The sequence below is a fragment of the Meira miltonrushii genome (assembly GCF_003144205.1).
Source record: "Meira miltonrushii strain MCA 3882 unplaced genomic scaffold FA14scaffold_2, whole genome shotgun sequence".
Lineage (NCBI taxonomy): Eukaryota > Fungi > Basidiomycota > Exobasidiomycetes > Exobasidiales > Brachybasidiaceae > Meira > Meira miltonrushii.
In genome coordinates, this window is record NW_020289944.1 from 1,952,594 (window position 1) to 1,973,112 (window position 20,519).

Genomic DNA, 20,519 nt, shown 5'->3' on the forward strand with positions numbered 1-20,519 from the left:
TTTTACCATAAAATTCGAAAACTTCTATGCAGTGCAATCAACTGCAATCGGGGCAAGAGAATTGCAGGCAAAGAAGGATTGTTACACATTTGCGTTTGAGATGCAGTGATTGTGTATGGGATTCGCAGCCTAATGATATGGAATGCCGTTTGTATTCGTGGATTTCCTCCCGAGTTCCTTTATGCAGTTAACGCGACCTGACCCCTGGGCGCGATGTAACTGAGCAGCAGCTGAAGTGTTGGTCTATTGCATTAGCGCCAATCAAAAAATTAAAGCTCAGTGGAGGAAAGTTGATTAAGTTCTTGATGTACGAAATTGGAAAGGTGCCGTCTCTTCTTCCATCACCATACCAATGACATTCATAGGTGGCAATCATGGCCATAGATGAATCAATGCCAACCGAAAAGAGCTTGATTGCTTGGAAGGAGGGTCAAGCAGATTGCTCATTAGCTCAATTCCTCGAACAAAACGCTCCATCAAAAACACGCAGAAGACCAGGAGGAGATGGCTGGATTTGGGTAAGAAGTGTCAGAGCTGATCTTGGTGATCCAAATAAGAAGCCCACAAATGAATCACTTCATGAAGCCAAAAAGATTTTGGACGAAGTGGTTCGACGATTGGAGGATATCGACAAGAATGACTCTATCCCAAAAATAAAAAGCAAAACGTCTGGACCATCGAAGAAGATGTTGAAGGACTCTTCCGTGCAAAGATGTGAAGAAGCTTTGCGCGAGATTGGCCTGAAAAAGTGGGCAAGTGGAAAGTGGATGTTCTTTGAAGGTGCAGAATATGTCAATCTAGTCTTTGGACGCTTGGCACAATCGATCATTGATGGACCTCTATCGAAACTAAAGAATGCACGTTGTCATACGATCAAAGTTGCAACAGCCGACAGCTTGCGAGTTGACAAGAGTAGACCAGGAAAAGACTCGCAGCAACTGATCTGCCTCTACTTTGATAATATTTGGAGCAAGGAAGACGCAACGGAAGTACTGAAATGCATCGTCAAAGAACATGGTCAAATTCCAAATTCAGCAAAAGCAGATCTGTATACGATGATCAATCTGGACAGCAATCATCCTTCAAAGATTCGATCGACTCTTTATCGACCTGCTGAATTATTCACATGGGAACAAATACGCGAATGGCAAACTGCATTCTTTGAAGAATTGAAAAAGAATAAGCCCAAGGATATCAACAACAAAAGTCCAGCTCGGTCAAGTAAGACTGAAGCTGAGCCAACCGGTAGCGCAAATAAGAAGAGAAAGTATGGATTGGAAGATGGCGACCGCGAGCCAGTTAATCCAGAACAATTTTGGCCATCACCAAAGTCGGATCAGAAGGACGCATCGACGCATCAAAGGACTAGTAGCAGGGTTGCAACTGAAAATCGTCCAAACAGCTCAAAAGCGCAACCGTTGCCAGTTGATGATGACAGTGAAACAGAATCCGAAAGTGAGCCTGAAGGTTTCAAGATTGCACGTCAGAAACGGGCAGAGGAAATGGCATCGCGTACAACTCCAGAAAGTAAGAAGGATGTCAATCACGCTGGAAAGCTAACGATGTCCGGAGCAGAAAAGCCGCCATCACATACCAGTCCAGGCAGGGAGAAGAATGATACCAATGCTGGTACGCAATCTAGCACACCGATCCGTGCTAGTGAAACCGAACTACGTCGAAAAGATTACAGCCCTAAAGTATCTCCCATACGAGCACCAGAAGCACAACATTCCAACCCACCTAAGCCGAAACCAAAGGAGACACCTATTGTGGTGTTGAAAGTGAACAGAAAACGCGACCGTTTTGGTCGTGATGATTTCTAGCATTTGTATATTATTCATGACGGGATTGGGCTTTTATATTCATGACGGAATCGGCTCTTTGTGTTCACGACGGAATCGGCTTTCATACTCATGACAGAATTGGTTTTTAATGGTTCAATTAATATTGATATAAATTAAATACTTGAGTGAGCATATGTTTTTACCAAATTGCACAACGTTCTTCTTCGCTTCTTGCCATTCGGTCTTTTCCGGCTTTGCAACCCCAAACTTCCGCAAAGTCTGGATTGTTGGATAGTGTTCCGATCACACGGAATTTGGTGGCAGAATGTTCATCGGTACGTAATCTTCTTACGGCTTCTTGAATGCGAATGTTACGAGCCCATCCAATCGCAAAGGCAACAAAGAACAGTTGTTCGCGTGAGTAATCCAATCCGGGCAAAAGTGGGTTGGCATCCAATGCTTCTTGACCGCCTTCTTTGAGTGTCGTCTTCCATGCACGGTAGCTTTGTGCCATTCCACCTGCATCTGCAACATCTTCTCCGATTGTGAAACGACCACGTAGATGTTCCTTACCACCTTTTCCGTTGGGAATGGTGTAATTGCTGTATTGATCGATCAAACAATCACGTCTTTCATTGAATGCTTTGGCAGTATCGTTCGTCCACCAATCGTGTAATCTGCCATTTTCATCGAACAAACGACCATTCGGATCAAATGCATGGGATAATTCATGTCCAGCCACGTTTCCAAAGGCGCCATATTGAAGATAAGATGGCCAATATTCCGAAAAGTAGGATGGCTGCAAGATACCAGCAGGGAAGACGATCTCATTTGCGCTTGGATTATAGTATGCATTGACTTCGGATGGAATCATGTCCCAGCTCTCTGGGTCCAACTGTCTCTCGATACTTGCCCATTGACGTTTGGCATCCCGTTGCATTTTCCTTGCAACGTTTCCGTAATAATCCTCCTTGTCCACTTTCAAGTCTGCGTAGTACTTCTCAATCGCAGTACCATCAGTAGTATTGGGGCTTAAAGGCCATCCAACCTTGATTTTGACTGCGTCTGCTTTGACTTCTGCTTTTTTACGTGTTTTAGGATCTAGCCAGTCCAATTCGGGTAATCTTGACTTGAATGCACCAATGATGGAATCGATGATGCCAGTTGCGATATTACGTGCACGAATAGAGAATGCTTCCTGAACGTAAAAGTGACCAAGTAAGTAACCCAGAGCATCATTTGTTGCGGCAAAGCAAATCGTCGATCGATCTTCCTTGACATCATCTTCCACACCTTTGGATCGTCGGTCAAGAGCATCGATCGGTTTACGCAACGGAACATTTGGACCAAGCTGTAAACCGAAAGTCCGTAGAGCAGTCCATGCTAAATAAGCTCCAAGAACTTCCGTTTTTGTTCTGCTCACCAAAGCATCAAGTCGTTTGAGGAAATTGGGCGATTGGACAATCACTTCTTTTGGCACACGGACTGTCAAGGCAGCCAAATACGTCGGCCAATCGATTCCGGAGAAAGTGTAAGAGAGGGACGATACTGTGGTTGGATTGTAGGTTGCAATTGGGTCTTCCAAATCCTCTCCATCCGGTGTAATCTTTGCGATATTTTTCTCGAATTCCACCACTAATTTTGCCAATTTCTTTACTTCCTTTTCCGTGGGCCTGCGCTTTTTCTTGTCGTGTTGTGCTTCTACAGCTAAGAGGAACGATTCTTCAATTCTTTTCTCATAGAAGCTCAGCTCATCTTCATCGTCATAGTATACTTTGTCCGGGAAGCCAAGACCAGAAGGAGATAGATAGGCAGTACCGAGTTTGGGATCTTTGACAGGCTCTCCCTCAGTGAACCATTCAAACAATGCAGGCAGACCTTGTGAGTGTGCAGAGGCTAAAGCTTCGGTGAAGCCACGTTGACGACCATTTCTTGGAGGAAGAGGCCTTGGCTTCTCTGTAGGTGGATGACGGGCTGGAGGTCTGTTGGGTGGAATGACTGGCTCGTCAATGTAGATGCCGTTCCAATCTTCGGTTTCAGCGGCTGAATTGAACATTGTAGAAAAGTCCATATCCTCCTTTTCGTCTTTCATCAACAATTTCCACAAGTTGGAAATCACATCCAAGACAGGCTTAGCGCCGGCTTTGTCTTGACTGGATGTGTCCATGCAGGATTGATAGAATGATCGAAGTTTAGCAATATTTCTCTTGTCAATATCATCTTTAGAATGTTTCATAATTGTTGGTCCATCATCTTCCTCTTCCAAGAACTTTTTCATCAGTCGAGCATTGTCATCGCCAATCTTTTGTGCCATCCCATATACACCTGCATCAGCGGGAATAGGATGCTCGTTGAGCCAGTTACCGACGGAGAAATGGTAAAAGTCATCACAAGGATCGACGGTAGTATCGATGGAACGCAATAAATCGCTTGCCGTCAAAACACAGTGCTTTGAAGTGCATACTTTTTCTCCTCCTGGCAAAGGTAATTGCTCATCAGGTTTGCCATGATCGATTCTTGCTTTTGTGTTTGCATAGAGACTAACAAAGATGATGAAGAGAATGATGAATAATAAAGAGATTGCCGCTAAGACCTTCTCAAGAGGACGTAAAGATTTGGGATCTTTCAATTGTTCCAAGATACGATCGTAAAAAGGTCGATCTCGGTTGTCTTCCAAGTCATCATGGAGTAAAGGGCGATTCTCATCAACGTCATCGGTTGATGGTCTTCCGTATTGTTGTGAAGATGCCATCTTTAGATATTGATGGAAGTGGTAGTGAGTATATTATGGTGGAGCTTTCTTCATTTACCAAACGTGCCTCAGTTAAATGCCCGTGCGAGAAAAATAGCGCAAAAGACTCGAGTTTATTCAATGCGCTGCGCTGGGCAGAGGAGTGAGTTAACTAGAGAATGAGCGGAGTCCCCAGTCAGAGTTCAATCCTAGCCCGCTTACTATATAGAAGTGACCCTCTTGTAAGCAGAAAATATCTTTCTATAATTGCTGACTGTGACTCTGATAGGAATCACATGTGGAAAACCCCATTTCATCCTTGACTTATACGCTTATATTTTTACCGGCAATTTCATCATCCTGATAGTTGGCATTGAAAACGTTTGATCGGGGGAAGAAACCGGTTATGTCGGCTATACGGAGAGGATTAACGCGTATGCCCAGCTTAGCGCACGCACGCACGCAAACTTAATCGCTTTTCTGCTAGACTGCTCTAAAGGCTCATTCTCCCGTTTCACACTTTCAAGTTGAATAAATGCATGCAAGCGTAAATTATCATTTTATTCAAAGTGCTGACTGTCATCTTCTAGATTAACATCTTTTTAACTTCCATCCATAGAATCTTTCAATCATGTCTGCTTTACAACAAATCGTACTTCATCCATATCTATCACAAACTGTGAGTGTTGCCATGTGAGAGACTTGATTGGACATATGCTGACAACCATCCCCTTCCCCACAACCAGCTCCGATTCTGGAGTACAACAGTCGGTCGTGATAAGACATACAGATCCGTGCAATACTTGGCACGTTTCTTAGCATGGTATGAATACCGTAAAGGAGCAACAAAGGAAACCGTTCAAAGATTGCAAAACCTTAAGAGCAGCTTGGCTTTAAGTCGTAAATTGATGCGTGTAGGAAAATTCTTGGAACATTTACAAGCAGCTCTCAAAGCAACCGCAATTCAAGATCCAATCGTTTCATACACCGCAATCGGTCGTCAATTAGGTTATGGATCATACCTCATCTTAGATCAATTGCAATGGTTGCACGGCTCAAAAGCATACCAATTCTCACCTGAAACGATCAAAAAGATTTCAAAGAACGCCGCTAGATTCTGGTTGACAGGTTTATCATTCTCTTTGATTTCGGGAACTTACAAAACCTACGTCTTACGTCAACGTTTGGCAGCCGCTAAACGTCCTCGTGCAACAGCTGAAAAAGAGGCAGAACGTAAGATTGAACTACAACAAATTCAAACCGAACAAGCAGGCGTTTACTTCCAAATGACACAAGATTCTCTTGATTGGTTGATCCCCGCAACTGGTGCTGAATTCTTGGACTTGGACGAAGGTGTTTTGGGCCTGGCAGGTTTGGCAACCAGTTTGATGGGCGCTCGTACACAATGGCGAGCAGTCAACGGTCCTGCCGGAGCTGCAAAGAAGTGATGCAATTTCACCCGTGTTCATTCCCATCTGGCTCGCTACCATTGTACTCTCTCTCTTTCTCTCTAAGCTCGTTTCTATATAAAGCGAAAAAAATACGATTTGATGCAGTAAAAGTACAAATTGTGATGATACAAATACATACCTAGAATAAAAATCTTTGTAAGGATGCATACTGTTTATCCTGATCGCGTGCTTGCCAAGAGGCTGTTAATACATCAATAGAATCTGGATTGCCTTGTTCTATGTCACCCAATACGCCTCCCTTGTCGAATGCACGTACAAGAAGGGAAGCTTCTGCCAGGCGTGGGTTTGTGTCTTGCTCTGTTGCATTTCGTTTTCGTTGATCTTCATTTTGTCGTAAATCAATCTTGATTTGCGTTAAATCAGCAATGATCTCTGATGGGACAACAGGAGCAATCCCTCCCAAAATATAAGAAAGCCAAAACAAAATACCAAACGGAGGCGGGGAAGAGATGTGACTTGGTAATTTGCGATTATTGGTTTCGTTGTTGTTGTGTTCTGCAATTGCAGGTTCGGCAGGTGAGGCTGGCGTTGCGGGTGAGAGTGGTGTAGCGGATGACGAAAGGATGCCGCTGTTCAAGGTAGGTGCTGCGAGTGAGTAGAGATCCAACAAAGCATGAACCACCTCTTCCACACAATCGATAGTAGTGGAGAATTCTCGGGTAAGACTGATGATGGATTGTGACTTGAACTTGGCAAGAGTATCAGAAGCCATATCGTTATCCCCCTTGTATGCACGCTGTCTCAGAAGAGCCGCACAGTAAATTGATCCTAATGCGATTGTTGAAGGAGGATAACTTATAGGCGCATATGTTCGATGACAATCTGCTGTGATCTGCCATGCTAGCTTCGCAAAGTCTTTATCGAGGTTCCAAAATCGACAAATCTTGAGAGATAGTCGAAAGCTCTCACTGACGTGGACGTTGAAGTCAAATGTGATACTTTGAAGTATCAATGATTCAATCGAAACAGCTCTCTTTCTCTCCTTTTCCACTGCGGCCGCATCTACGTCACTTTCTGAGATGATGCCAAGACCTAATTGGGCTTGAGGGACAGAGCTACTTGTATCTGTCACGCTCTTATTTGTTGCTGTAGCTTTCACATTGGGTGTACTACGTACCATCTCTGGAAATCGTAAAGCCCAACTGCTGAGTACGACCTCCTTTGGCTTTTTAGGTGTATCTTGAATTTTGGAAGCAACGACTGTGCATGCGATTGCAACTTCATGAGGTAAAAACTCTCCTGGACTGAAAAAGAGATGAAATCGAAGAAACAACAATTGAGCTGTGGCTATGGTCCTTTGAGGAAATCCGATTCGAGATCCTAAGGCTTGTAGAAATCCGAGTATTTGGGTTTGCCTTTTGGTGAATGTTGAAGATTGACTCAAGCCTGTCGAAGCAGCCAATTGGGCTACTTCTGTCGGCGTTAAGAAGTTGACAGAACTAACGACCCGCATCAGTGCTTCCTGTTTGGTTGATGATCATCGTTTCTCATCAAAACTTAGCGTTTACAAGCGTGGGTGGACCCTATGGCGCGTAAATAAGCCTCCACTGATTTCCTCACGTCAGATTTTATTTTTCATGTCCATACGCTAGAAGGTGACTTGCTTATCTGATTCCCATCACCCACATCATTTTCAAAATGTCGTTCGGCAAAAACTTTTCCAGCGCACTCTATCGAAGTATCGATCAGGCAAAGCATTCAATCGCTTCGGCCATTCGAATGGACGTTCTGCCTCCCACGTCTGCATCATATGGACGTACTCCAATATACAGCTTAACATCTGCTCGAGATGTAGAACAATTGGCTACCGGAAGTGATGCAGATATGGGCGGTGCAAGTAAGATGCAATTGGGATTGGATAGCGAAGAAGGAAAAGGTCGCTTCTATGGAACGTTGAGCACAGAAGTGCCAGCGAATGCTAAGCTCGAAAGAAGTGGATATGCTGCTTTTCGTAATAGAACTCGAGCGACCCTATTCGGTGCTCAAACGTGGGATGCAACCATGCATCCCTATTTACGCCTTCGTGTTCGTAATAGACTAGCAGGTCCTCCTTCAGGTGAGGTATCCAACAACATCGCTGCAAAAGTCCGTTCAGCGCACACCACTCCCAGTATCCAACGTGCAAGTGCATATACCCGAGCCGTTCATGCCCTTGGTCTGGATCGTGCCAATGCTCCTGGCCCAAAGTACTTTGTCAACATTCAAACCGATGGTCCAGTAACGAGTGACTTATTCCAACACCGTCTCCTGCTAGACGAAAGAAAGGGAAACGCATGGCAAGATGTCATCATTCCCCTGACGGATTTCGTTTTAATGAATACAGGAGAAGTTGCGCCTTCACAAATCGGAATGATGCGTGAAAAGCTGCGAACGATCGGTGTAAGTGTTGTCCTAGAATCGCCCAGTCTAGACAATCTCAAACCGGCCAAAACGGACAACTCTCGGGGATCCGCTCCTGATGCTTTGAGATCACAAACAAGCTCAGAAGAAGGAGAAAATGAAGGTGCACCGCAAGTCGCAAAAGGGAGCAGGAGAGGTTTGAAGTATAATTTCGATCTGGGAATCGAACATATCGAGGCAATAAGCGATGATGCATTAATCGAAGAGGGGATCACGATTGAACAACATTGAGGGAGAAAAAGCGAATCACTTGTGTACAGTATACGAATGAAATTTGTTAATTGCGAAGAGAGGAGCTTCCGGAGTGGGAATGAAGCTCCTGAGATTTACGGCGCTCCGAAATTAGCTGCTTCATGTGGCCGTGAGTGGCCGCAACAGCTGTGTACCTGAAGACTACTTATTAATTACAGAAAACAGACTCGATCCCGTCCACCACCCACCTCATCATCTACTATGCCACTTAAAACTTCATTCATCCTTTGCTTTGCCACTTTGTTGAGCTTTTGTGCAGTCACACTTTCCATCAGAGTGGTAGAGCCCAAATGGATCGACGACAGGATTAAAAGGCCTCTAGGATTCAAAGCATTCTACACCAAGCCAACTGAAACGGATAATTGTTCCGTTGAAATCAACTTCCAAAGGGATTTTAACGATCAACGTTATCAATATGACGTTTATGCAGTCTTTGAGAACGGACAAAGGTATTATTTGAAGCCAGACGCTAATGTCAGTACAGATACGTTGTTGGCTGCCGTTGAAGCAACGCCGAAAGGTCAACGTGGAGCCTATATGCTCCAATCCGGCTACACTCTCACTCCTGTGATTGTGAACATTTGCAACATTGGGGCAAATGATACAAATTATCCTCCTGATCTTAAAGGTGAAATACCCAAGAAGTTTGCCGTTCAAGCAACTCCTGCTAATGTTGTACATGCGGATAAAACCGTTTGGCTCTCCACTCCGTTTGGGTTCGTCAGTACGAACAATGCGACACCACCCAGTGTTACCGATGTCAAAGCGCTCAAATCGACGAAAGATCAATTGAGTAACCAAAACACGATCAACGTTCAGTGGAAAACTGCTTCAGATCACAGCGACGTCAAAGGATATTTCATCCTTGCAGGCCCGGCAGAAGATGCTTCTCAAGTTTCAAGTGTTCTCATCGAAGATCCTAACGCGACTCAAGGTCAAATTACCCTTGGCTATCATACAGTGGGCTATGATGTTGCCGTTGTCACTTATGCCACATCAGGCGCTCTTACAAGTCCAGCTGTAGCAGCACAAGTGAATATCACCCAGACATAAGAAAAGGATTTGACCCTGGACAGCCAGCAATTGTTTGTATGTAGCTTGTTAATTTATATAAAGGCGCACACCGAATGATTACTTTATTGGGGACTTGAATAGGCGGAAATCGGCTTGAATTGAGCGGTAGGATGACGAACGGCCAGAGAGTGAATGAGAGAGAAAGCTTATTGCCCCGTTTCAAGTTGGGACAGGGATACAATCATCAAAGCCAGAATTCCTTCTCCGTAAATTACCAGAGGTATGGTACCATTTATTCGGGTAAACTTTGAGTGCAATCGGCTGGACGAATGATGGATACCATGACAACGGATATGAAGGGGTAAAAATGGAAAGGCGCAATAGGAGGTGGTAACTGTGTAAGCATACGGCACTCCTTCATTTCCGGCCACGGACTACCGAGTTGAACTGATGAAGGAGCCGCAATTTGTGCCTGAGACACGGGTTATGAACTAACAAAGGTACCCCTTGACCTAATAAACAATATCTTGCTCTCATCTATCCTACTCAAGATCGAGTACAAAATGACAAACTCAATCCACCTTTCCAATTCCTCTCCCATCTCATACCTTTTCCTTTATCAAAATGCATTCTTACCTCGTCTTCCTTCTTTCTGCGGTTTCTTTAACTTTCTCATCCGCCTTGGCGGCTCAATCATGGCCACCAGGAGGCTTTGATGCCCCAAAGAATTTCAAAGCCTTTCCTTCTCGCGACAGATGTCGTCTTCAAGTCGTCTTCGAACGTGAGGATAGGGACTATGACTATTTTGTTTTTGGTATATACGAAAATGCAGCAAGTCCAGTTTGGTTACCCGCAACAGAATATGCAGATTTTACCAAATGGCCAATCACCGTTGTTAATGGAACAGCGGCAGAAGATAGAGGAGAATATCCTGTTAGCGAAGGAAGTTTGTACACTTTCACACCTCTTATGGTCAACATTTGTCCAAAAGATGCTCATGGAAGCAAGTTCTTGAACAAAGTTTTCGTCAAAGCTACAACAGGAGGTGGTGGTGTTCCTGGTAAATTGGCATGGCAATCAGATCTCATTCCAGTCGAAGGTCATCCAGTGCCAATTGGTGGCGTGGAAATTACAAAAGTGACAGCCACCCAAGAAAAAGATTACAATGCCATCCATGGAGAAGAACCACCAGCTGATGTACTTGTTCAATGGCAATTGCACAGCTATAAAGCAAATGATGTCGAAGGATTTTACGTTCATGTCGGTCCTCTCACTTCCGATAGTAAACATATTCAAGCTAAATTCGTCAAAGGCGGCCATGCAACCAACGCAACCGTAACTATCGAGGCTTACGGTAAACCAGATGTTGGCAATACGGTCTATGCAGCCGTTTCAATCAAGACAAAGCAAGGTTCTTTCACTGATACTGCTTCTTGCCCTCAGCAACCTGTTAAAATCTATTAAAAGCTATTTGCACTCATTTCTTTTCTCGTCTTCACTTTTCTTATTTTTTATCATTTTCATTTACCATAATTTTCATTCGAATAAATCTTTCTCAATATCTTTGCATAAGGGTTAAAAATGTTAAAATTGCCAGTTCTTGGCATTCAGGTACGGAAGCTAACATTACAACTTCGATCAAAACTTAGATACGGCACCGATCTCTTATTTTGTCATTTGATGGCAGTATTGCAATACTCTACCGCCTCTTCGACGGAAATGCGAGTACAGAGTATAGCGGAATGAAGAATACCATTGCTTGCGGAACACCGCGACAAAATTAGGGTTGGAATGTTAAATGAAGGACCGATTGTTGCGGCTTTGAAATGCTTGTCCTGTTCAAAAAGACGGCTTGTTTGGACCATTCTTTTCTTTCCAGCCCATCATTCATACACTGATTCACACATCCTCTAAAATGGCTCGCTTCTCAAACTCTCTCAGCGTAATGGTCGTGCTCATTGCCTTCATCAATGTAGCATCGGCTTTCTACATCGTTAATTACTGGCCGGATAACAGCGTGAAACAGCCAAAACACTTCCGCGCTTATCCTCAAGATGATGTAAATTCCAGTGGCTGTGAAGTTGAGATCTTATTCGAAAGAGACTTCAACGATCAAAAATATGATTATCACATTTTTGCCAACTACGACACAGCTGATGAGCCTCAATATGTACCTGTCAAGAACTATTCGGAAAGCGACAAGTTAGCCGTAGTCAACGCAACACCTCAAGGTCAAAGAGGAGCTTATTTCCGTCCAAACGGGTATACGTTGACTCCACTCATGATTGAAGTTTGCAACCCAAATTACATCTCACTTCGAATCCCTTTGACTCCAAAATCGTACTTTGTCAAGGTCGTGCACGCAGGTAAAGGGCCTGACAGTGAGGCAGTTTATGTCTCGAACACATTCGGTGCTAATGATGCAGCAACAATCGTGCCACCTCCTGGAGTTACTCAAGTTGTGGCCACTCATAAACAATCCCAACATCCAAACACCAACCTCGTACATGTGAAATGGCACTTGGACACACTTTTCAACGATCAAGTTCGAGGATACTTTGTCTTAATTGGACCAGCAAAAGGCGCAAAACAAGTTCAAAGCTTTTACGTCGACAATGCAAACGCAACCGAGACTACAGTCGAGATTGGCTACTTTGTTGATGGTTATGCTGCTTCCGTTGTCGTTTGGTCAAAAGATGGTGTCTTGACCAACCCAGATTTGGCACCTCAAGTCAACATCCAATAGGTACAGATGATCCTTATTCTCTATTGATGTAGTCGTAAATAACTCTTTATACATTATTTATGCCTTCACAAACCAATATGAAACAGAATGATATCGTTATCTGAATTTACAGGTAGCTTTCAAGAATTTCGTTAATCGACTCTCTTATTATAATTTACATGACGGTGATATCGTCTATGCTTTTTCTTATTCATGAAGCACTCCGGTATTCCTATTGTCAATGCGTTTCCGATTTCTGCGTCGATGAAATTGAAAGCTGTAAAAGACGGCGTTTTGACCAATTTAGATCTGTCACCTTAAGTCAACATCTAATAGGCGTAGGTAACAAGAACAAGCCAGATGATCCTTATTCTCCATTGATGTAGTATTGTCTAATATCTTCATGTATCATTTGTGCCTTCAGAAGACAACAACTAACAGGATGACATCTTTATATGAACTTGCAACCTCCTTTTTCTTATTAAGAACCTTATCACCTTATCTAGTCATTATAATGTTACAATCCGGTGCCATCATCGACTCTCTTGTTACACATAACGGTTTTGTCGTCTTTACTTTTTTGGTATATATAGCACCGCGCGATACTGAGTTTCAACAGTTCCGAATTCCGCGTCGCGATGCCGCAGTGGTTTACCGGGTCCGCCTGCTATTGAATTTAGCAGTCTATTGTTAAAAACAGACACAAGCGGGTGCTCTTTGAGCGCGCAGGTTCGAATCCTGCTCGCGACGCCATTTTTTTATTCGCAAGTAGTCGATGCCTTTTGATGCTTGCATTTACCTCTCTGTCAAGTGTGCTTTACGATCTTGTATTACTCGTACACAAATGCATGACAACACAGTTCACGCAAATCCGTAACATTTATGCAAACAAGAAGTTGCCACCCTAAATTGGCCGGATCCAAACAAAGCGGAGCGGACAAGTTTAATCGGCCAAAGATTTATTCATAGCATCTATCACATACATACTCATGAGCCAGCAGCTTGTGGGTTAACATTGAGTCTACGATCGCTCTTGCGAAGGTTACGACCCAATTCAGGATGACCGGCGATTGCCTTGTCCAAAACACGTTGAATACCATCCAAGCCACGATCCAATTCTTCCAATGGTGGACCGAATGAAAGACGAACAAAAGGTTCACAAGGCGAATGAATGATATTACGACGATGGGCAGGGTTGACGTCAAAGAAGATACCTGGCGTAACAATAACTTGTTCTTTGAGTAATTCTTCAAAGAATGCTAAACCAGAATTGAGGGGATGAGGTAAGCAGGATAAATTGAGCCAAATGTAAAACGTTGCTTGTGGTGGAACATGACATGTTAAGCCCATTGCGGCCAAACGGTCAAGGACATGCTTGCGTTTCATACGGAAGTGACGTTGCAAGGCAATACGGTCTTGAACGATACGGTCTTTGTCCATCATTTCTAAAGCCAAGCATTGCATAGGGTGGGAAGCACCTCCGTCCAAGTATGATCCTGCTTGATTCAAAGCAGAGATCAAATCTTTGGGTCCAACGACCCAGCATACACGCCAGCCAGGGCAGCGCCAGTTCTTTGTCAAACCATCGATCAAGATTAAAGGACTGCTGTTGACATCCTCAATGTACTCAGCTGCAGAAACTGCACGACCTTCTTCGCCTTCGTGTAAGTACCACGAATAGAATTCATCCAAAATCGTTGTAACGTCCATCTCATTTGCCATTTCCACCAAATCACGTAATTCTTTGCCTTCGATGATTTGTCCCGTTGGATTGCGTGGGTTGCTCAATAAGACAGTGGTTAAGCCTTGATTGCGGATTGTGCGACGTAAATCCTCAACTTTCATTCTGTATTGGTCCTCTTCAGCTAATTGAGTTGGGATTGGGATCAAATTCTTGAAAGCGGCCAACATGGGTTCATAAGCAGCATATTCGGGTAATTGATAGCCCAACAAGATTGGACTGATGACGGAAGCCACTCTGGATAATCCTGCACGACCACCGGGAACGATGCAGATGTTGTCGGCAGTATATTTGCTTGCACGGCTTTTGCGGAAAGTGTCATTGTAGTACTCTGCCACTTTTTCACGAAGAGGTTGAATACCCGTTGTAGGGCCGTATTCGTGAATCAAATGGCCGTACTTGGCCAAGTCGAGGTTTGTAGGTTTTGGAACTGCTCCTGGAATATCACCAGTTTCGGGTGCACCTTGACCAAAGTTTGCCCAACCTTCTGCACCATAATGAAATCCGTTGGACATTGCACGGTCCATAACGTAAATCACACCAACCGAACCTGGGTGTTCGATACCGGGAACGACGTGATCGTTGCGTGCCGCTTTATCGCTATGACCAGGTTGTTCACGAAAGATTTGATGTGCTTCCGATTCATGTTCGTGGCTGCAAGGGTGGGGGATTTGGTCAACATCGATTCAAACCTTGATGGGACACTGCATCTACTCACCTGATACTGCCATTTCTACGATGGGCAACATCATTCAGGGCATTTTTCATCATGCCAAAAGCAGCAGACATCATATTTGAATCGTTTTCTTGTTCTTTTTGGGGTTGTGTGGATGACATGATGAAGGAAGTATTTCGGAAGAAAAGTTGTGTTTTATATGCGGCCAACAGGGAATCAAAGACGGAAGAAAAAAATGCGGTAATGCGCGGTTCAAGAGATGAACTTTTATGACGTGGCAGTGCCCTTTATATGCGATTGTTTGTTTTTTTTGGCGTTCTTCCGTTTTGAATGTATCTTTGTTGCCAATCTGACTCAGATGGATCGGGCGATTAGCAAAGGGTACGTATTTTGTTGGATAGGCGTAAAAGCGGAAGCCGAAGGCAGTGGGAAAAGTGAAATTAGGCTTAGCAAAAGTGGCGCACAAGTTGATCTGAATGATGGTCGTGAGAATGTACTTTTGAAGATGATGTTCCAAGGCATATCCTTTCCCCACTCCACGTTCGTACCTGATTATATGAGCCGTTGTTACTTTTTATAAACGCTAAAGAGTGCATTGTGTGTGTCTGTGTGTGTGTGTTGGTGGCTGAAAAATACGGCTCGATTTGTGCCAGCGCTTATTTGCTTGCCGTTAACATGCATGCAATTCCGGCGGCTGCTGCAACAAAGGCGAAAAACACACGCAAGGGAAAAAAGCAGCGCCGACCGCCTTGCACACGGCGTTTGTATTACCATCTGCTCTTATCGTCATCAAAGCGTACGCATACATCCATCAATTTATCGCACATGATCACATCTGTGACGTCTTGATTGTGATTTTGAGACTTTGGTCGAGGACAATGATTTTCTTGCTGTGATGAAGATGTTGTCATCGACATCCAATGGACCCACTTCAACCTCACGAATTCAGAAACGCAAGATAAACACTATTCTATCTCATAAATGCAGGGATGCAAAGTGAGAATGGCAGTGCTATTCTTCGTTGTCATCCGATAAGACTCGCTGACGTAATGAAAATCACTCTCTTGACAATGTTACCGTCATGACGTATGATGCAGCATTGTCATCTTCTCTTCCTTCTCGTCCTTTTGTATTGTCTTCCATGCTTGAGGACTGCCACTGACAGTCTGCCTGCTCCATAGTCTCATGATTGAAAACGGTCTAGACCATCAAAAAGAGTCTCTGTCGAAGAAGCAGTGATACCGTAAAAGGGAAGCTGAAAGGAAGCATAGTTCTTACAGCGCAAACTTTGAAGAAGCCTTGCGTAATGATTTGATCATTGGCCATTCAGGTCGGATGGAATGATTAGACATGCAAGCATAACCTAGAGTCACGGATGAGAATGCAAGACGACATGATTTAGCCGCCAGGATACTTCGAGTAAATGGAGAAGTTAGCGATGTATTATAAGATAGAACGCGATACTCAAAAAGATGCCTCAAGAGTTATCGCATGACCTGGAAGAAGTGAAAAAAGCCAGTAAGTTGCAAGTTGATCTCATCAAACCGCACAGCAAGACTTTTGTATGGTATTATCAAGTGTATGAGCGTAGAATAAAGAGATTTAATGAAATCATCGATAGCTGAACCTTACCTACCTCAATTTCATTGTCCACCGATGAGAGCGATGGGAAAGGGAATGGCAAACGTCAAAAGATTTGACAAAGAAGATCAGTGCGTTTTGGCCTTGAAGGACATGTACAGTACATTGCGTGATAGTCTTAACATCCTTGATTGCCGATTCATGCCTCCAAAGGAGTATTATCATTCTAGAACGGGGCTTCAAACATTTTTCGGCCGATTTGTCTTTGTACACACATTTGTATACATGTATAAAGGATTTGATGATAGCCGGATCTGTGACGCCGCATGTATTATTCGGGGAGCTTTTCTCTGGTGTGTTAGGTCACCCCAGCATGGCAAACTATCCTAAACTTGAAGAAAGTCCCTCAAAGACTCGGAAATAGGCAGCGAAAAAGCAGTGCTATGAAGTCGGTCTCCCCGACAAACTTTGTTGGTACGATTGAAAATCGCTCTGCGCATGATAGCATGCTTTCACCTTCGTTACCTATCATGCAGCTTTGCCATCTATTTATTCTTCTCTTCTTCTTAAATTCTCTTCTGTTGACACATGCCACCGGCAGCTCGCCTAGGCCACCTTCTAGTCAACCTAAACAGTTTATACGATCAAAGACAATCTCAGTTGAAAAAGCGATTAAACGAAGGAATAAAGAAGAAAAGAAGTATCAATTTCATCAAGTAGTTAGAAAGGATGCTTCCCTGAATGGTTTGTGGGCGGGCCACTCTGGACAAAGTGAATGGATGGATATGCAGGCAAGACGCAGAATTGCAATTGCAAACGTGAAAAGACATGATTTGGCCTCTAGGCTACTCCGAGAGAATGGTGAAGTAAGCGATGTATTACATGGTACATCGCAAAACCTCAAGAAAATACCCGAACACTTATCGATTGAGATGGAAAAGGTGAGAAAGGCTAGTAAATGGAGCATTGCTCTTGCTAAAACCCACGATGAAGACGGTCGGCGATATTTTGAGAAGCATCATCGAAAGTTAGACAAATATCATAGGATTATCAATGGAGATACGTCACCTACCTCAAGTTCCTGGTCATCGTCTAGCGATGAAAGCGATGGTCAAGGGAAAAGCAAGCGCCGCAAAAATTGAATTTGAAGCGCTGCATAGAGACAGATAAGAAACAAGAAGTGATAAGATCGATCCGCGCACGCATCTAGATCAGGCGACATGTTCGGACCATCACCACCGCTCGAGGTAGGGTGTGAGCCACTTGAAGGAATCTCACGTATGCCTGCAAGACTATTTGTGCTTGTATGTGTACCATGTCTAGACCCACGCAGAGCACTTCGATTTGATCTCTGTGATTGTTTCTTTTCAGAGCTCAGAGCTTCAACTTGGGTAAGTGACATCTTAAAAAAAATCAAGACATGGCAATTTTGCCCAAGAAAGGATCAGATTCCAAAGAAAACCTGTTTTGCAATGCCCCGATCTAGTAAAAGTTTCGAACTTTCGAACTTGATAGCAAATGTGACGTTCTTTGCCGCTACTTTGCTTTTCATGGCCATCACTGAAAGATACAACAATGCAAGTCTGTAACATCGTACTTCTAATTTTCTTGCTCACACTGCAATTAGCAGCGGGAGCGAATGTGGGGTCCTCCTCATCAAAGTCAAGCGAAAGGGAAGGACCGAAAAAAGCAGCAGCAGCAGCAAATGCAAAAAAGGAATTGGAAAAAGTTGAGAGAAGCCATGCTCACTATCTAAAAAATGCTGAAGAAGCAACGTCAAACGGTATGGAATTGTGGCACTCAGAGTATGATAGTTGGATGGACTTGCACAAAAAACGTCAAAAAGTGGAAAGCAACGCAAGAAGACATGCTCTTGTTTCCAAATTCGTAAACGATGAACACAGAAAAGCTTCTGATGTCCTCAAAGGTAGGTCGGAAGAACTCGAACGTAAATCAAATGAAGTAAAAAAAGATATGGATCATTCAAAGAAGAAAGCCAAGTATGACCCAAATCTTCATCTCGCTCGCTTGTCCAAGCATACCAAGAGACTCAAAGATCACGAAAGTACCATAGCAAAATTTCGAGACATCGTGCGTAAAAATAGCGATTGATGTATTATGCGTTCTGTTTCCTATTACCCTCAATCGTGACCCTGAAATTATATGCTTCCATAAAAATTCGATTGTACCGCTTCGTCGGGGCTGGAAATGTTGAGAGAATTTCGAATCTAGCGATAAAAACGGAAATGGCATAGATTTGCTTCTTTTGTTTTCGACCACCGCACCAGTGCTCTCTCGAAACTGACCACGATCATAAGTATGAAGAACTTCAATTTCCTCTTTATTCACGTCTTGTTGTTATTGCATCCGTACTTATGTTTTTCGGCTTCCTCAAGCAAAGCTTCCCAAAAAGGCAAGGCTAAAGCTGAGGGCCGTCATGATAGCTCTCAAGCATTAGAAAGAGCGATGAAAGAGAAAGCAAAGGCTGAACGGAAAACGAATCTCTACTACAGTAATGTTGATGATGCGTTAGCAAAAGGAGTATCAATGGGTCATCCCGGCTATGACGCCTGGGTCCATCTTGCAGGAGAGCATAAAAAGATAGAAGCCAATGCAAAAGCTCATCAATTAGCTTCGAAATTTATTCTCAAAAATCGTACACCTCACCAAGAGATTTTTCAAGACCGTGCTGAGAAACTTGACCATTCTGCAGGCCAAATAGAAAAGCAAATGGACTTGGCGAAAGCGAATAACAACTACGATCTTGCCCTTCATAACACTCGTCTTCATGAGCACCACGAAAGAGTGAAAGAACACGATGATACTATGGCAGGGCTAGATGAGACTATCCGTGAGCTCAGCCACTCGAAATCGCGCAAAAGAACTTGATCCTAGGTTCTTAAGCTTTGAGTCCAGCCTTCAGACCCGAACGTTTCCGCTTGTTACTCATTCTGTAAATGAATATGACTTGATTTAATACATCATCTTTGCTTGACGCAACTTATTGTGCAGCCTTTTATCTCTACTATTGTCCGATCTTGTGTCTCTTACAGCTTCATATCCCCAGTAGAATAGCCATGATACATCATGTGAAACCCATTGGATCCTGTGAAAGCTAGAGAAACCTCGATCGACACGCACTTCAAGAAGCCAAAACGGGTAAGAAAGTATGCGGGAATGAAGTGGAATCCCTATTTGAAGAAATACTGCGATATGATTAACCGAAACTCTACGACATACTTCGGCATCGACATGGTATAGTCTCGACATTCCAGTGAATTCATTCGTAAGCATAGTAAGCAATAAGACACAGCTATTCTGACGCAACGGTAGAACTGTCTTCTTGCTATCTTGGCTTACCAAACGCAAAATTGGGGCTATAAGGGGCTCACACTTTCATTGACGCCACCTCAGTCGTTGTCAAACCAGTCGTGAATCACAGTGTGTTGCCGATAATTACGAAAATGTACTCTCTCATCTAGAGTGATGATGGCGATACAGCCTTGTAAGATACTACGCTGCTTAGTCTTCTATGCCATTCTTCACTGCATCGCAGCAGTGTCTGCGACAGACACTCCAGCTGGACCGTCTGCCCACCCAGAAAAGACGGCGGAAGTGGCGATAAAAGAAGCAAAAAGAGGCAAGAAACGTGCTCGAGACGAATTTGAACGATATCTGACCAACTTTGAAGAAGCTCATACTCATGTTCCGATTGGCAATTCACAGCGTTTGAGATGGATGAATCTACTATCGCAGCGACAAAAGGAAGAAGCAAACATAAGGAGACACAAATTGGCAGCAAAATTATTGAGAGAAACTCCGCAGGTTGCACATGCCTTGAATCAAAGGGCAGAAGAATTGGAGCATATTCCCCGGAAAATTCAGCGGAAAATGGATTTTGTGAAAACACAAGGAATCCATCATGCTGCTCATGCTAAAGAACAAATGGATATTCTCTCTGCAAAGCAAGACGAGCATAATCGTATAATAGCCCATCATGATGCAGTCATACGCAAGAACAGTCGGTAGCATACCTGTCATTTATTCTTACGTTCTTGTTCTGCATATGCGAAACGGAAAGCCGTTTCTGAAGCCCCAATGATGAGACAAGACCCGCGTATATCGGCATCTTAGGGATGGTGG

At 43.7% G+C, this 20,519-nt stretch overlaps 12 protein-coding genes and 1 non-coding gene across 13 annotated transcripts; 10 read left to right on the top strand and 3 right to left on the bottom strand.

The window, feature by feature from the left end:
• Nucleotides 1-176: 176 nt before the first annotated feature.
• FA14DRAFT_40335 (uncharacterized protein) lies at nucleotides 177-2,123 on the top strand. Its single transcript, XM_025502303.1, has one exon. The coding sequence runs from the start codon at nucleotides 375-377 to the stop codon at nucleotides 1,821-1,823; it is 1,449 nt and encodes a 482-aa protein (XP_025355644.1). The 5' UTR covers nucleotides 177-374; the 3' UTR covers nucleotides 1,824-2,123.
• FA14DRAFT_40344 (zincin) lies at nucleotides 1,904-4,577 on the bottom strand. Its single transcript, XM_025502304.1, has one exon. The coding sequence runs from the start codon at nucleotides 4,534-4,536 to the stop codon at nucleotides 1,984-1,986; it is 2,553 nt and encodes an 850-aa protein (XP_025355645.1). The 5' UTR covers nucleotides 4,537-4,577; the 3' UTR covers nucleotides 1,904-1,983.
• A 229-nt stretch (nucleotides 4,578-4,806) lies between these two features.
• On the top strand, nucleotides 4,807-6,169 carry FA14DRAFT_171998 (peroxisomal biogenesis factor 11). Its single transcript, XM_025500364.1, has 2 exons — nucleotides 4,807-5,194; nucleotides 5,262-6,169. Exons 1-2 carry the CDS (start codon nucleotides 5,147-5,149, stop codon nucleotides 5,961-5,963), a joined length of 750 nt encoding a protein of 249 aa, XP_025355646.1. The 5' UTR covers nucleotides 4,807-5,146; the 3' UTR covers nucleotides 5,964-6,169.
• Nucleotides 6,040-7,474, bottom strand: FA14DRAFT_171999 (uncharacterized protein). The gene has a single exon (XM_025500365.1). The coding sequence runs from the start codon at nucleotides 7,438-7,440 to the stop codon at nucleotides 6,106-6,108; it is 1,335 nt and encodes a 444-aa protein (XP_025355647.1). The 5' UTR covers nucleotides 7,441-7,474; the 3' UTR covers nucleotides 6,040-6,105.
• A 104-nt stretch (nucleotides 7,475-7,578) lies between these two features.
• Nucleotides 7,579-8,729, top strand: FA14DRAFT_40396 (uncharacterized protein). The gene has a single exon (XM_025502305.1). The coding sequence runs from the start codon at nucleotides 7,626-7,628 to the stop codon at nucleotides 8,616-8,618; it is 993 nt and encodes a 330-aa protein (XP_025355648.1). The 5' UTR covers nucleotides 7,579-7,625; the 3' UTR covers nucleotides 8,619-8,729.
• A 111-nt stretch (nucleotides 8,730-8,840) lies between these two features.
• FA14DRAFT_178721 (uncharacterized protein) lies at nucleotides 8,841-9,692 on the top strand (the record flags this gene model as incomplete). The annotated part of the gene is made up of 1 exon (XM_025500867.1): nucleotides 8,841-9,692. The coding sequence occupies one exon, from the start codon at nucleotides 8,841-8,843 to the stop codon at nucleotides 9,690-9,692; it is 852 nt and encodes a 283-aa protein (XP_025355649.1).
• A 585-nt stretch (nucleotides 9,693-10,277) lies between these two features.
• On the top strand, nucleotides 10,278-11,150 carry FA14DRAFT_189328 (uncharacterized protein; the record flags this gene model as incomplete). Its single annotated transcript, XM_025501717.1, has 1 exon — nucleotides 10,278-11,150. The coding sequence occupies one exon, from the start codon at nucleotides 10,278-10,280 to the stop codon at nucleotides 11,115-11,117; it is 840 nt and encodes a 279-aa protein (XP_025355650.1). The 3' UTR covers nucleotides 11,118-11,150.
• A 418-nt stretch (nucleotides 11,151-11,568) lies between these two features.
• On the top strand, nucleotides 11,569-12,399 carry FA14DRAFT_178723 (uncharacterized protein; the record flags this gene model as incomplete). The annotated part of the gene is made up of 1 exon (XM_025500868.1): nucleotides 11,569-12,399. The coding sequence occupies one exon, from the start codon at nucleotides 11,569-11,571 to the stop codon at nucleotides 12,397-12,399; it is 831 nt and encodes a 276-aa protein (XP_025355651.1).
• A 611-nt stretch (nucleotides 12,400-13,010) lies between these two features.
• On the top strand, nucleotides 13,011-13,128 carry FA14DRAFT_t20. The gene has a single exon. It is a non-coding gene; the product is annotated as a tRNA-Ser (tRNA).
• A 14-nt stretch (nucleotides 13,129-13,142) lies between these two features.
• Nucleotides 13,143-15,405, bottom strand: FA14DRAFT_160538 (PLP-dependent transferase). Its single transcript, XM_025498720.1, has 2 exons — nucleotides 14,838-15,405; nucleotides 13,143-14,773 (listed from the first exon to the last, which is right to left on the bottom strand). Exons 1-2 carry the CDS (start codon nucleotides 14,954-14,956, stop codon nucleotides 13,366-13,368), a joined length of 1,527 nt encoding a protein of 508 aa, XP_025355652.1. The 5' UTR covers nucleotides 14,957-15,405; the 3' UTR covers nucleotides 13,143-13,365.
• Nucleotides 15,406-16,906: 1,501 nt separating this feature from the next.
• Nucleotides 16,907-17,623, top strand: FA14DRAFT_184570 (uncharacterized protein; the record flags this gene model as incomplete). The annotated part of the gene is made up of 1 exon (XM_025501395.1): nucleotides 16,907-17,623. One exon carries the CDS (start codon nucleotides 16,907-16,909, stop codon nucleotides 17,516-17,518), a length of 612 nt encoding a protein of 203 aa, XP_025355653.1. The 3' UTR covers nucleotides 17,519-17,623.
• Nucleotides 17,624-17,757: 134 nt separating this feature from the next.
• Nucleotides 17,758-18,488, top strand: FA14DRAFT_184572 (uncharacterized protein; the record flags this gene model as incomplete). The annotated part of the gene is made up of 1 exon (XM_025501396.1): nucleotides 17,758-18,488. Exon 1 carries the CDS (start codon nucleotides 17,952-17,954, stop codon nucleotides 18,486-18,488), a length of 537 nt encoding a protein of 178 aa, XP_025355654.1. The 5' UTR covers nucleotides 17,758-17,951.
• Nucleotides 18,489-18,695: 207 nt separating this feature from the next.
• On the top strand, nucleotides 18,696-19,265 carry FA14DRAFT_154768 (uncharacterized protein; the record flags this gene model as incomplete). The annotated part of the gene is made up of 1 exon (XM_025497707.1): nucleotides 18,696-19,265. The coding sequence occupies one exon, from the start codon at nucleotides 18,696-18,698 to the stop codon at nucleotides 19,263-19,265; it is 570 nt and encodes a 189-aa protein (XP_025355655.1).
• Nucleotides 19,266-20,519: the final 1,254 nt, after the last annotated feature.

Coding starts and splice junctions, on each gene's coding strand:
- FA14DRAFT_171999 (XM_025500365.1), bottom strand. CDS start 7,440: ATGCGGGTCGTTAGTTCTGTCAACTTCTTAACGCCGACAGAAGTAGCC.
- FA14DRAFT_40344 (XM_025502304.1), bottom strand. CDS start 4,536: ATGGCATCTTCACAACAATACGGAAGACCATCAACCGATGACGTTGAT.
- FA14DRAFT_160538 (XM_025498720.1), bottom strand. CDS start 14,956: ATGTCATCCACACAACCCCAAAAAGAACAAGAAAACGATTCAAATATG. Junction 14,774..14,837: donor CGTAGAAATGGCAGTATCAG/GTGAGTAGATGC, acceptor CCACCCTTGCAG/CCACGAACATGAATCGGAAG.
- FA14DRAFT_40396 (XM_025502305.1), top strand. CDS start 7,626: ATGTCGTTCGGCAAAAACTTTTCCAGCGCACTCTATCGAAGTATCGAT.
- FA14DRAFT_171998 (XM_025500364.1), top strand. CDS start 5,147: ATGTCTGCTTTACAACAAATCGTACTTCATCCATATCTATCACAAACT. Junction 5,195..5,261: donor ATCCATATCTATCACAAACT/GTGAGTGTTGCC, acceptor CCCCACAACCAG/CTCCGATTCTGGAGTACAAC.
- FA14DRAFT_40335 (XM_025502303.1), top strand. CDS start 375: ATGGCCATAGATGAATCAATGCCAACCGAAAAGAGCTTGATTGCTTGG.